The 14,728-nt window shown below is 44.6% G+C and overlaps 1 protein-coding gene across 2 annotated transcripts; it reads left to right on the top strand.

Moving 5' to 3' along the window:
• The first annotated feature begins 322 nt into the window (after positions 1–322).
• Polg2 (DNA polymerase gamma 2, accessory subunit) lies at positions 323–13,651 on the top strand. Of its 2 annotated transcripts, XM_040749963.1 has the most exons (8): positions 323–1,582; positions 4,071–4,197; positions 4,332–4,437; positions 5,813–5,986; positions 7,695–7,835; positions 7,963–8,043; positions 8,787–8,887; positions 13,389–13,651. In XM_040749963.1, the coding sequence occupies exons 1-8, from the start codon at positions 1,099–1,101 to the stop codon at positions 13,552–13,554; spliced, it is 1,380 nt and encodes a 459-aa protein (XP_040605897.1). In that variant the 5' UTR covers positions 323–1,098; the 3' UTR covers positions 13,555–13,651. The 2 variants fall into 2 exon arrangements, with proteins under 2 accessions (XP_040605897.1, XP_040605898.1); XM_040749964.1 differs by lacking the exon at positions 5,813–5,986.
• The last annotated feature ends 1,077 nt before the right edge of the window (positions 13,652–14,728 follow it).

Below are 14,728 nucleotides of genomic sequence, written 5' to 3'. Positions count from 1 at the left end.
GATTGGAGCATTTATTATATACTTTAATGTTATGTCTTAATGTGGGCCTTTATTTTGTAAATATGGAAATGATTGTGGGGCTTGATAAAAAAGTTACCTTTGAAGTTTTAAAAGACAGTCCACTTTTTAGCATGTGTGTTGTGTCCAGCCTGTGGTTTGTCTTTAACTAATAAATGTGGTTTTCTCCCCATTCTCTCCTTTTATTTATTTGCGTAGAGCCATCTTGCCTGGGGTTTTGCAGCCCACACACACCTTCCCACTCTTGCTTTCCTGAAACTTGATACAGACCAGGCTGGCCTTGAAGTTACAGATTGCACCTTCTAAGTGCCCAGACTAAAGAGATTGAAGGAGTGAGCTACCACACCTGGCCTGCGCCTCATTTGCACACTCCCCAACCCTATGAACTCGCTAGCACTCTTCTAGTCGAGTATTACATGTTGTTTTGCTATGTTTACTCATCTCTGGGCTCTATAGCTACTTTCCGAGAAGCTTTTAAGCCCAGACACACTCTTAATCCCAAAAGCGGGCAGATCTGAGTTCGAGGCCAGCCTTGTCTACATATCCTGGACACCCAGGGCGGTTGCACAGAAACCCTAGCGGTGGGGAGGAGGGAGTAGAGAAAGTAGAGAAAGACCTTGCCTCCCCAGCCACACCCGGGAGGGGTCTGAAGTGGGCCACCAGCGGCAGCATTTGCCAGTTGGGGTTTAAAGGACTAGAATGTTTGCACACGGAAGTGAAAAGCGAACGCATTTCCCTTGGAGATTGAACGCTAGGCCTCAACACCAGCGCTGTCCCGAACAACATTTTGGTAGTCTTGGCAACTCGGAAAAACACGAGTTGTTGCTAACCCCGTGGTAGTTACAGGTTGGTTAAAAAGCTGATGTGAGTGGAGCTGCAAACCACGGGAAACTAGTAAACAACCATAGGCGGAGGCCGGAATACGCCCAAGAAGCTGCTGCCAGATGGCGATGACGTGCTTCCGGGGGTGCGGCTTGCAGCGCGTTCGTTTCCGCCGCGCCTGCGCCCTGGGGTCCGGTGCGCTCCTAGGTTTGAGACTGGGCTTGCACCCGAGGCGTGCTGTGCCCGACTCCGAAAGACATGCGCTCGGGTGGCGCGGCCCGGGCCTGCCGCCGCGCCTGCAGGTGCTGGCTCTCTGGGTGTGCGGGCCCCACCGAGGGGCCGCAGCAGCCGGCCGCTCCCGAGCGTGCCGACGACCGGGAGGCGCTGATAGACCTCTGCCGAAGAAGGCACTTCCTCAGCGGGACGCCGCAGCAGCTCAGCCCCGCCGCCCTCCTGAGCGGCTGCCACCCGGGCTTCGGGCCTCTGGGGGTAGAGTTGCGGAAGAACCTAGCCTCCCAGTGGTGGTCCTCCGTGGTGGTGTTCAGGGAGCAGGTCTTGGCCGTGGACGCCCTCCACCACGAGCCAGGCCCTTCGCAGCCCGGGGACAGTGCCTTCAGGTTAGTCTCTCCAGAGTGTGTACGCGAGATCTTGCAAGACAAAGAACTGAGTAAGGAACAGCTAGTGACATTTCTTGAGAACTTATTAAAAACTTCTGGGAAGCTACGAGAGACCCTTCTTCACGGTATGGCTCTTTGCGTTTCGTGCCTCTCAACAGGATCGGGGTGGAAAGGCATTCGGAGACAGCAACTGGCCCTCCACGAAAGAAATGACCAGATTCCCTTTTAGTTTGTCACAAATTCCAGGGTGATCTACCTTCAGGCAAATGTCCGTGGCATCATGCCTGAGGAAATGGGTAAAGCATTCTATTTGAAGAGCAACCCCTTAGAGCTCAAACCCGAAGAATTAGGACCTTAATTCAGTCACGTATTTGAATTTTCATAGATACGAGACTTTTGTCTACTCTTGAGTAGACACATGAAATTGTCAAATATGTCATTGTTTTTTCCTTGCTAGATAATTTTTTAGCTTGCCATCTAGAAGATGAAGTCTTACAGATGATTTTTGTGCATCTTCCTCTTTTTATTTTTATTTTAATTTTTTTTTGGTTTTTTCGAGACAGGGTTTCTCTGTGGCTTTGGAGGCTGTCCTGGAACTCGCTTGGTTAGTCCAGGCTGGTCTCGAACTTACAGAGATCCGCCTGCCTCTGCCTCCCGAGTGCTGGGATTAAAGGCGTGCGCCACCAACGCCGGCTTTTTTTATTTTTTAAAATGTTATTTATGTATTATTTTTTAAGTATGAGCCACCATGTGGTTGCTCAGGATTGAACTCAGAACCTCAGGAAGAGCAGCCAGTGCTCTTTAACCTCTAAGCATATCTTCAACACCCCCCCCCATCTTTCTCTTTAAAATCGAATACAACATGATGTAGAAATTCTAAAACAAAAATGAGCTGGAGAGTGTTGATGCACACCTCTAATCCCAGCACTTGGAGACAGGCCAGCCTGGTCTACAAAGCAAGTGCCACACACAGAAACCCCGTCTCGAAAAATTGTACAAAGTGATTAGTTTATAGTATTTTATTTCATATTCTTGACATTGTGTTAAATAATCTGCTCATTTACCATGTCTTCAAACATCAACCTGTTTTACCTCCCAGCCTCTTAAATCTCTACCTTCATGGTTGCACAGACTATAAAAATGCGATGTTTCAGTTCAGTGTGGGTAACATAAGTGAGACCTTGTCTCAGTAAAACAGAACAAAAAGGCAAAATTGATAGGAAGTTCTTCTTATTTATTGTATTTTTAAACTTCTTTTGTATGTGTGTATATGGGTATACCACAGGGCACATTAGACGCTAATTCTCTCCTGCCAGATGGGCCCCAGAAACAAAACTCAGGTCTTCAGGTTGGCAGCAGCTGCTTCTACACACTATTGCATCTCTCCAGCCTCGTGAAATGTTCTTGATTGAGAGATAGAAGATGCCTAATCAACACACAGTCCAAGAACCTACTTAATGAGCCAGAAAAAGAAAACCTGAGGCCTGGGGTGAGAATTAAAAAATATACCAGCCTTATGTTAGATGATACTCTTTTTTAGTTAAGTTTATACTCTAATAAAATAGTTATAGAGAATGTTTTTAGTAAACAAATGATAGCAGTGTTTGGAGTGAATGAGAGAAAAACAAGGCAAAATGTTCATTGAGCAGTCTAGGTAAAGAGCATGTAGGTACCATTTGGTGGTTTGGGGGTAGGATTTTGTTTTTATTTGAGACCAGGTCTCCTGGCAGCAGAAGATGACCTTGAACTCCTGATCCTCCTGTCTCTACCTCCCAAGTGCTGGGATTCCAGGTGCACAGCTCCACACCTGGCTTTTTTTTCTTCAAAGATGACAGACTTTATGTCATTCTTTTGTTTCCCCTTATGAGACAGGATTTCACTATGGATCCCACGTTGGCCTTGAAATCCCTATGTATTCCAGGCTGTCCCAAAGTGCCTCTTGCCTCAGCCCAGAATAACATGAGTGCATCGACACACCTAGCATGTTGTACTTACCATTCTGTGTTTTGGTGAATATGGATTTTATTTTATTTTATTTTTTTTTTTTTTTTTTTTGGTTTTTACGAGACAGGGTTTCTCTGTATTGTTTTGGAGGCTGTCGGTCCAGCCCGGCCTCGAACTCACAGCGATCCTCCTGCCTCTGCCTCCCGAGTGCTGGGATTAAAGGCGTGGGCCACCACCGCCCGGCCTCTTCCAGTGTTTTGTAGATTGGAAATTTTCACACCAAAATGTTCAAGAGTCGGGGTTGGAGAGATGGCTCAGTGTTTTAAGGCACTGGCTGCTTCTTCCAGAGGCCCCGGGTTCAATTCCCAGCACCCACATGGCAGCTCACAGCTGTAACTCCAGTTCCTGGGGATCTGACACCTCACATCAATGCACATAAAATAAAGTTAAATAAATTATAATTTTAAAAAAAAAGATTTAGTTCCCGGTTCTTCATCTGCAGCCTTCCTGCCTCTACTCATGTCCCTCTTAGATCAAGTGTCCCCAGTCCCCCTTTAAAATGTTCAAGAGTCAGTACCTAAAGTTAAATGGTATTTAATGTCCCAGAGTTCACTGGCAATTTATATATGTGGAATAGATGCATATAATGATTGGTTTGTTTTGTGACAGGCGCCTTGAAGCACTATGTTAATGGCCTGGATCTGGTAAACAAAAGGCTACCCTATGGTCTTGCTCAGATTGGAGTGTGTTTCCATCCTGTTTTGGACACTAAGCAGATACCTAGGAGTGTTAAAAGGTACAAAATGTGACAGATAACCTGGTTTGGTACTTTTAAATAATCAAGAATCAATCATTCCCACTTGGGGATACATCATAAAATTTCCATATGAAAGCTAACTTTTTGACTTTTTTTTTTTTATACACACAAAGAATTGGTGAAAAGACTGAAGCTTCATTGGTGTGGTTTACTCCTGCAAGGAATTCAAGCCAGTGGTTTGATTTCTGGTTGCGTCATAGGCTTCTGTGGTGGAGAAAGGTACTGCAATAATTTAATTAATATTGAATTCTTTTATTTATTTGCCTTCTTGTTCTTGTTTTTAAAGCAGGACCTCACATCACCCAGGCTGCTCTCAAACTCCATTGTAGCCTAGGATGACCTTGACCTTCTTACCTTTCTGAGCGCAAGGATTATGAAGAGTGCTAACACCCTCATCATGTTAATTCACTTGCCTAAGCCTCCTGAATACTGGGCTTACAGGTGTGCACTACCACACCTGGCTTATAAATAGAATGTGAGGTAGCTATGGCTCAGTTGTCTTCCAGAGGGCCAGAGTTTGGTTCCCAACACCCCAGGTAGGTAACTTACAACCGCCTGTAACTCCACCTCTGAGGGATCTGACTCCTAGCCTCCAAAGGCATTTTGTAAACATGTGGCACACAGATACACATAAATAAAAATAAATCTTTTTTAAAAAGATGTCGCTTCACTTTTATTCATTTTGGGCAAGCCTATTATCACAAATGCCATGGCAAACATGTGACAGAGGGCCACTATAGGGAGTTAATTCTCTCTTTCCACTATGTACGTTCTGGGGATCCAACTCTGATGTTCAGGCTTAGCAGCAAACACCTTACTGCTGAACCATCTCAGTAGCCCTGATTTTAGCTATTTTGATACAAGGCATCCCTCTAATCCAAGCTGACCTGTAGTTCACTGGCCTAGAGCTAGTGGCAACCTTCCTGTTTTAGCTGGGATCACAGGTGTGAGCCTCCTACCCACCTGTTTGGGTTTTTTCAGTTTGCTGAAGTCCTGGAGATGGAACCAAGGTCCTAGAATGTGCTGAGCAAGCCCTCTGCTACTGAGCTCCGCTCTCACCCCACTATGCTGAATTCATAGGAGAGAGCTGTAAGAGCAGATACAAAAAAGAAGGCTCCGCCGGGTGTTGGTGGCCGCATGCCTTTAATCCCAGCACTCGCGAGGCAGAGGCAGGCGGATCTCTGTGAGTTCGAGACCAGCCTGGTCTACCAAGCGAGTTCCAGGACAGCCTCCAAAGCCACAGAGAAACCCTGTCTCGAAAAACCAAAAAACAAACAAACAAACAAACAAAAAAAACAAACAGAAGGCTCCTAGTAATGGTGCCTGTTGTTCCAGTGGGTATCGGGTTCCCTTGTTACAGATACACAGCTCAGATGCCCATGGCTGAGCCTTTATGTTCGGGACTTTACTTTTCAACCTGTTGCTGGATGAAAGTCTCAGGCAACCTTAATTCTCAGAGATAATTATGGAAGTAGAAGTAAATTAATCACAGCACTCAGGAGCAGGGGCAGGAGGATCTTTGGCCAGCTGGGTCTCAGAAAACAACACAAATAAATTAGACCTCGTTGAGTCAACGAGACCGTTTGTTTTGCAGTTTGCTATGAGTCCATCTAACTTCAGCAGCACTGACTGTCAGGATGAAGCAGGGCGAAAGGGAAGCAAACTTTACTACTCCTTTCCCTGGGGAAAGGAGCCAATCGAGACTCTGTGGAACCTAGGAGATCAAGAACTCTTACACATGTATCCCGGGAATGCGTCTGCATTACAGGTGTGTGTCACCCTGAACGCCCATGTGTCCTTTACCAGATTCTACTTTCTGAACTGCTGAAGAATAATTGTATGGTGTCCTGTAACCGGCCCCTAATACCTGTGTACATTTTTTGACAGTGCCCAACTACATAGCCATAACTAGCCATCAAAGTCAGGAAATTAACATAACCCACCACTAGTAGCCATTCCACAAAGCACTTGAGATCTAATTGAATATCTCCGCAATGTGCTTTACAGGCCCAGGATCCATTCCAGAGCACTGTGTTCCGTGGGGTTGTTCTGTCTATTCTCCAGATGAACAGTTCCTTTTATCTTTCCTATTCTTACATGCCTGGCTTTTTTTTTTTTTTTTTTTTTTTTTGGAAAAGGCTAGTTTGTATTTGAGCAGATCTTTCAGAAGTTTTCTGATTTATGTATTTGTGCCAGGAATATGATGGGGATGCCCTTCTCAGGGTATATTAGGTAGGGAACATCAATGGGTATCAGTATGTTGTCTTTTATCACTTGGTTAAGATGGCCTCTCCAGTGTACATTCATATTTATTCCATTTTATTTGACTGTGCGGATGCTTTGCCTGCATGTATCTCTGTGTACTGCATGCATGCAGTACCCCAGAGGCTATCAGATACCCTAGAACTTGAGTTACAGTTGTAGTCCACCACGTGAGAACTGGGAATCAAACTCTAGTCCTCTACAATCTCTCTCTCTCTCTCTCTCTCTCTCTCATGGTTTTTCAAGACTGGGTTTCTTTCTTTGGAATTCACTCTGTAGGCCAGACTGCCCTCGAGCTCATTGAAATCCACCTGCCTCTGCGTCCCAAGTGCTGGGATTAAAGGCATTCGCCACTACCACCTGGCAAGAACAAGTTCTTTTAACCCCTGAGTCATCTCTCCAGCCCTGTCCAATGTAGGTTCATTTATTTCTTAGGATGAAATCCAAGTCTTAGTGACTGTAAATCTAGGAACTGGGATTGTAGTAGTGTATGCCTTTAATCCCAGAACACGGGTGATTGAAACATGCCGAGGTCAGCCAGGGCTATGTAGTGAAACACTGGCTCAAATCAAAAGCGAAAGCAGGGTTCTAGAGGTGGCTGAGTCGGGGAGGCACTTGCTGCTCAGCTTGACAACTGAGTGAGTTCCTGGGCTCCACTTGGTGAAAGTAATATCAGGTGTCCTCTTAGCTCAGAGGCATGTATCGGCACAGCACCCCCCATTATCACACGTATAATACAGTAAAGGAACTATTTAAACAGATGCTCCTTTTCCACATAGCAGGCCTCTCCCAGGAAGCATTGAAAGAGTTGAGGCCCAGGCCCACTCGGGGTGAGTCAACCCATCCTCCTTGGGAGTGGAACTGCTAGGTTTGACATTTACAGGTGATTGACAGTGTCATCCTCTTTGGGCCCAATGCTCAGCATGGTCTTGGCATGAGGTAAGTGGTTTATGAAATGAATTTGTGATTTTTTTCCTTACCTTTTAAGTCTAAAATATGTAACATTAAAAAAAAGGTCTGCTAGGTGGGTGTAGTGGCGCATACCTTTAATCCTGGCACTCAGAAGGCAGAGGCAGTCGGATCTCTGCGAGTTTGAGGCCAGCCTGGTCTACACAATTCCAGGACAGCCAGGGCTACACAGTGAAACCCTGTCTTGAAAGATACACAAAGAAAAGTTCTGCTAAATGGTACTTTATTTATTCTCTTCTATGAAGGGCCGAGATGGGCGGAAAACCGTGGTTCCTTGTGTTCTGTCCATAAATGGGGACCTAGACCTGGGCACTTTGGCTTACATCTACGATTCCTTCCAGCTCTCAGAGAACTCCTTTGCAAGGAAGAAGAGCTGTCAGCGAAAGGTGCTTTTGCTATTTCACACAGACTCGGGAACTAAAATTATGTGGGGGTGTTGCTGTTGGTTTTGTTTGTCCCCTTCGACATGTTAACTGAGCTTTCCTTTTCCCTCCGGTCCCTCCACTGCCTCAGGTGCTTAAACTCCACCCTTGTTTAGCCCCTATTAAGGTCGCTTTGGATGTGGGGAAAGGCCCAACAGCAGAACTGAGACAGGTGGGTTCAATAAAGTTAATTTGCCGTGACTTTTTAAAGTTGTCCATGTAACTTGTTATGTGTGCTCCTGTGTGGCGTGGGGTCCAGGCCCTGGGAACGGAACTCAGGAGCCCAGGCAGTAACTGCCTTTCCCCACTGAGCCTGCCAGCTTGCTGCCAGATGATAGAAAGCTGACAGGAAGCAGTTGTGGGGTTGACTTACTGAATGCCATGCTGGGGTCTCTGGGGCTGTCCCTCCCTTCTCCTCCTGAAGTGGAAGGAAAACCCCTAGGTTCTCATCTGTCACATGACTTTACAGTTAACGTGGGTTTTTACACCGCTGGAGTTTTTGTTTTCTCTTGTGTGTTTTAAATGACAATGAGATAATTCTTCTTGGTTGGTACAAAACTATTTTTTGGAAGATTTGCAGTCAGTATTCAATTTGCATGGCTTAATTTCTTCATTTTTAGAGGAAATACGAAGTTCAGTAAGGAGTTCAGTGCATAAACTCTTTTTTTTTTTTTTTGGTTTTTCGAGACAGGGTTTCTTTGTATCATTTTGGAGGCTGTACTGGAACTAACTATTGTAGACCAGGCTTGTCTCGAACTCACAGAGATCCGCCTGCCTCTGCCTCCGGAGTGCTGGGATTAAAGGCGTGCGCCACCACCGCCCGGCCAGTTTACATGGATTTTAAAGGTTGAAGAAAGTCGTTTATAGTTTCACAAACTTTTCTTTCATATTTGAAATCTTCTTTTTTTCCTCCAGGTGTGTCAAGGGCTACTTAATGAATTTCTGGAGAATGGGATTTCCGTGTGGCCTGGTTATTTGGAGACTGTGCAGTCTTCTTTAGAACAACTCTATTCAAAGTAAGAATTACCTTCCTTGTCACTATTTAGTTTGATTGTGTGTTTCATTATACTAATAGAAACAAATTTCTTCTGAATATCATCTTTAAAATGAGAAGGCCGGGTGGTGGTGGTGCATGCCTTTAATCCCAGCACTGGGGAGGCAGAGGCAGGTGGATCTCTGTGAGTTCGAGGCCAGCCTGGTCTACAAGAGCTAGTTCCAGGACAGCCTCCAAAGCCACAGAGAAACCCTGTCTTGAAAAACATCCAAAAACAAAAGCAAACAAAAAAATGAGGCAGGTTGCCTGGCGGTGGTAGCACATGCCTTTAATCCCATACTCAGGAGGCAGGCGTGTGGGTCTCTGTGACTTCCAGGCCAGCCAGGGCTACACAGAGAAAAGAAAAACCAAAAACTAAAATGGGGCTGGAGAGAAGCTCACTGGTTGAGTGCTTGCTGTTCTTCTAGAGGACCCACGCTTGGTTCCCAGCAGCCATGTTGCGCAGCTCAATGTTGCACATCACTTGTTCACTTAACAACTGCAGCCTGGGATTCAGCAGCCTTTTCTGCCCTCCACAGGCACTGCATACATGAGGCATGCACAAATAAACACACATGTACATAGAAGTAAAACAAAACCACTCCAAAATAATAACAGGTGAGAGAGAACCCTGGAGAGAGAACTCATTGGTGAAGAGCACCTGCAGCTCTTGCAGAGGGCCTTCCCAGCACCCACATAGGGCTAGGGCTAGGATGGCACTTAGCCATCCGTAACTGCAGTTCCAGGCATCCATGGCCTCCTGGTTCCCCTGGGTACCAAGTACACAGGTATGTTGACGGAAGTTTCTGTCCCACCCAGTCCCACAGCCATTCAGTCCCAAATAAACACACATAGGCTTACATTAATTATAAACCATTTGGCTGATGGCTCAGGCTTCTTATTGGCTAGCTTTCTCTTAGTTATTAACCCATTTCTATTAATCTATGTGTCACCACGGTAAGTCTTGGAGTGCCAGAGAATGTCCAGGTGTCCTACCTTCCTGGTAGCTACATGGCATCTCCTCTCTCTCTCTCAACTCACTCTCTGCATTCCTCTTCCCAGAATCCTCCTAGTCTGATAGTCCTGCCTATACTTCCTTCCTGGCTACATCTTGTCTGTCCATTGACTGAAACAGCTAGAACCGTATTCACAACATACAGAAGGACATCCCCCATCACAGGTGGTATACATACATGTAGGCAAACGTAGAATTATTTTTTAAAAATAATTACTAGCCAGGCAGTGGTGGGCAAACACCTTTAATCCCAGCACTCAGAAGACAGGCAGGTAGATCTCTGAGTTCAAGGTCCACAGAGCAAGTTCCGGACAACCAGCACTACACAGAGAAAACTTGTCTTGAAAAATCCCCCCAAAAAGGATTCCTAGCTTTTCCTTTCACAGAACTTTGTGCCTTAAGCTAATAATTGCCCTAGCAAGGAACAGTGTTTGTTAAGTATTTACAGATATACCTCAGTTTATCAGTTTTTCAGGGATGAAAGTTGGGTGTATAAAATCAGAACTGAAGGAACATAAAAGGAATGCTTTTCCTGGCTGGCACTGGGTTCTGTCTGAGACTTAAGTGGAGGACAGAGACACAGTCTCCTCAGTGATTGGCATCTTTGCTAATCAGAGCTGAAGCTAGCTTCTAGTTAGTCATCTCTCAGTGAGAAATCTAACATCTGACACTTTATAAATGCTAGTATTTTTGTAGCATGTAGAAATTTCCATATGTCCTGCCACAGGCTATAGTCAAAACACACATGCATAAAGATACTGTCAAATTATCTTTAAGCTGTATGTATAAAGGGATGTGAAACATGAGTGGATTTCATGTTCAGACTTGGGTCCCAGCCCCAAGATGGCTAATTATATAGATTTTAATATTCAGGGTGGTGTTTGTTTGTTTAACTCTAAAACACATCTGGTTTAAACATTTCAGACAAGCCGGGCGTTGGTGGCGCACGCCTTTAATCCCAGCACTTGGGAGGCAGAGGCAGGTGGATCTCTGTGAGTTAGAGGCCAGCCTGGTCTACAAGAGCTAGTTCCAGGACAGCCTCCAAAGCCACAGAGAAACCCTGTCTCGAAAAAACAAAAAACAAAAAACAAAACAAAACAAAAACATTTCAGACAACAGATACTCAATATGAGGCATCTTTATTGTCGTCCCCCCCCCCAGTCCAGTATATACCAAGTCAAGTGTGTCCCTGACTCGACTTCAGTCTGTCTGACAGTGCATACAGCCTCCCCTATACCCCCAAGATCTTTCTTTCTTTTTTTTTGGTTTTTGTTTTTTTGTTTTTTTTGGGGTTTTTTGGGGTTTTTTTTGGTTTCTCTGTGGCTTTGGAGTCTGTCCTGGAACTCACTTTGTAGACCAGGCTGGCCTCGAACTCACAGAGATCCACCTGCCTCTGCCTCCCCAAGTGCTGGGATTAAAGGCGTGCGCCACCAACGCCCGGCTTTTTTTTTTTTTTTTTTTTTTTTTTTTTTGGTTTTTTGAGACAGGGTTTCTCTGTATTGTTTTGGAGGCTGTCTTGAAACTCGATCTGTAGACCAGGCTGGCCTCAAACTCAGAGATCAAAGGCTGGGATCAAAGGTGTGTGCCACCTACGCCCGGCCAAGATCTTTTAATACAGAGTCTTACACTGTAACCCAGGCTGACTTTAAACTCATGGGAATCCACCTGCCTCAGCCTCTTGAGTGCTAAGATTATAGGTGTGAGCCACTATGCCTAGCTCTTGTGTAGATCTCAAGTTCACACTGTTCTGGCTTCCCAACCATTACCCAGATCAAGGTCACTAATTTGTCTGGATTATTAAAACAATCTTATAATTGAATTCTCTCTAGTATTACTAGTTTACTATTTTATTTCTGCTTTTTAATAAAATAACTTATCCTTTTATGATTATTTTTTAGCTTTTTATGTTGAATAAATATCTAAGATTAGGAGATTTTATGTTTTGTTCTTTTACTTTGCAGGCATGGTAGCTCATGCCTGCCAGCTCAGCACTCTGTAGGCTGAGGCAGGAGGATCACAAAGTTGAAGTCTACTTGGGCTACATAATGAGATCCTAATTCCAAAAAGCAGCACATAAAACAAAATGTACCTCAGGCATTGTGGGAGTCAGGATTGGCCTGACCTAAGATAACATAGAAGTGACCTCTCTCATAAGGGTAGTTTATGGACTGAGAAGCAATGCTCCAGATTCAAGGGGAAAGTCTAAGATAAACAAGTATATTCTGGGGGATTCAGGTTCAGGCTGGCTTTGAACTCAGTATGTAGCTGAGGATTACCTTGATCTTTGATCATCCTGCCTCCTCTTCCTGAGTGCTGGAGTTACAGGTATATACCACCATGCCTAGTTTTGTTTATTTGATTTTTCAAGACAGGGTTTCTCTGTATTACTTTGGAGCCTGTCCTGGAACTAGTTCTTGTAGACCAGACTGGCCTCAAACTCACAGATATCCACCTGTCTCTGCCTTCTGAGTGCTGGGATTAAAGATTTGTGCCAACATCAGCTGGCTCATGCCTAATTTTTTTATTTTTTATTATTTTTTTGGTTTTACGAGACAGGGTTTCTCTGTATTGCTTTGGAGGCTGTTGGACCAGCCCGGCCTCAAACTCACAGAGATCCGCCTGCCTCTGCCTTTGCCTCCCGAGTGCTGGGATTAAAGGTGTGTGCCACCACCACCCGGCCATGCCTAATTTTTTAAAAACGAATGCTGGGGCTGGGGAGATGACTCAGTGGCTAAGAACACTGGCTGCTCTTTTAGAGGACATAGATTTGATTACCAGCACCCACGTGGCAGCTCACAACTCTCCATTAACTTCAGGTTCAGGGCATCCAATGTCCTCTTCTGTCCTCCACAGGCATCAGGCACATATGTAATACACAAATACATACAAGCAAAACACTCATGAATAAAATAAAAATAAATAAGTAAGGCGTTGGTGGTGCACGCCTTTAATCCCAGCACTCGGGAGGCAGATGCAGGTGGATCTCTGTGAGTTTGAGGCCGGGCTGGTCTACAGAGCACAGCCTCCAAAACAATACAGAGAAACCCTGTCTCGAAAAACCAAAAAAATAAATAAATAAAAATAAAAACAATAGGTTAGCATGTTAAGTCATGAAGTATGAATTTGTTATAATACCAAATAATCTGTTGTATACCAAATCCTCGTTTTAATATGGTTTATTATAAGAGACTTTAGTCTACAAATATTTTTCTGTCAAAGCCAAATTCAAAAGACTGAGGTCATTGTGGAATTCATTCACAGTACCCCCTCAGGTGCCAATGTTTACTTCTTAGGTCTTAGTTTTTTACTTCTGGCCAGTACAGTATTCAAAGTTTCACTTTGAGTATGCTTCAGAAAAGAGGGGTGCGATTTGGCCCCACTCTCGGGGCCTGACTGAAGGGAAAGTGGCGCGGACTCTGAGGAGGTGAAGTCGTGTGGTGCTCATGGGTTTTGTTTGACTGCTGCTCAGGTACGACGAAATGAGCATCCTCTTCACAGTCGTGATTTCCGAGACCACTTTGGAAAGTGGATTGATCCAGCTGAGAAGCAGAGACACCACGATGAAGGAGATGATGCACATATCCAAACTGAAAGACTTTCTAGTCAAGTATCTAGCATCTGCGAAAAAAGTGTAGGTCTTCATAGTTCTGTAATAAATATTCTGTATTGATTTATTAGCTTACATTAATATAGGTTTGGCCCTTTTGCATTTATAAAGTGCATATAAGTGCACATTTTTGTCTCTTTTATTTGTTTTTATTATCCTTATGATATGCTATATTATGAAAACATAAATCCTGATTGGACTGCATGGTGGGACCTTGTCTCAGAGATGGAAAAGAAAAGGTCCTGAGACTGGATGTACCTGTTCCTGTAATCCCAGCACTTGGGAGGCTGGGACAGGCTTGTTGAGCATTCTAGGCCAATCAAGGCTGCAGAGTGAGACTTTGTCTCCAAAATAAACAAGCAGGAAGGTTGTTGAGGTGGCTCAGCAGGTAGACACACATGCCACCAGGCCTGACGAGTTTGATACCCAGCACATAACATGTGGAAGGTGAGAAATCCTCCAAATGTGAACCATGGCACATGTACCACCATCCTACAAAATCAACTTAATAAGAAAATCCTATGAAATAAATTTAATAAGAAACAAAATAAAAGGAAATCGAGGGGTTGGACAGTCCAGAGTTAGTGTGACAGTAAATATTTGGGGACTCGGGTGCTTCCTATCTTCTATTCTGTTATTTCACTTGCTTGGTTCATTCCGGTTTGGGGTGAACAGGATCTCAAGTAACCTGGGCTGGCCTACGTCTTGACATGTAGCCAATAAAGACCTTAAACTCCTGAACCTCCTGTAATCCCACCTCCTGAGTGATGGGATTTCAGGTGTACACTACCACACCCAGTTTATGTACTGCTGGGGATTGAAACCAAGGCTTCGTATATGCTAAGCAAATATTCTACCAACTGAACTACATCCCCAACTCCCAACTGTGGGGACTGTTAGAGTGGAAAGTGAAGCGCTGTTTTGCAATATCCTTTGTGTTTGTAATACTGAAAATTGAACCTAGGGCCTGACCTCCTCTTGTTTAAGCCTCCCAAGATGATTAGTGTGAGCCACCATACCCAGCTGTGCTCGTGTGTGTGTGTGTGTGTGTGTGTGTGTGTGCGTGCACGCATGCACGTGTATCCCAGGAAATCCCAGGGATTTCTGTTTCTGCTTTCCTGGTGCTAAAATTACAGCTGTACAACAGAGAGCCTGGCTTCTAATGGGTGCTGTTGTTTTGTTTAAGTTGTTCTATTTACCAG

This window comes from Mesocricetus auratus, unplaced genomic scaffold (assembly GCF_017639785.1).
Source record: "Mesocricetus auratus isolate SY011 unplaced genomic scaffold, BCM_Maur_2.0 Super-Scaffold_100007, whole genome shotgun sequence".
NCBI classification, from domain to species: domain Eukaryota; kingdom Metazoa; phylum Chordata; class Mammalia; order Rodentia; family Cricetidae; genus Mesocricetus; species Mesocricetus auratus.
The sequence above is the reverse complement of the archived record's forward strand: the minus strand, read 5'-3'. Positions and strand labels throughout refer to the sequence as shown.

What these genes read in the sequence shown, in the direction of transcription:
- Polg2 (XM_040749963.1), top strand. Translation starts at nt 1,099, where the DNA reads ATGCGCTCGGGTGGCGCGGCCCGGGCCTGCCGCCGCGCCTGCAGGTGC. An exon ending in GGAATGCGTCTGCATTACAG is followed by an intron (nt 5,987 to 7,694) that starts GTGTGTGTCACC and finishes TCTTCTATGAAG; the next exon opens with GGCCGAGATGGGCGGAAAAC. An exon ending in AGAAGAGCTGTCAGCGAAAG is followed by an intron (nt 7,836 to 7,962) that starts GTGCTTTTGCTA and finishes CCACTGCCTCAG; the next exon opens with GTGCTTAAACTCCACCCTTG.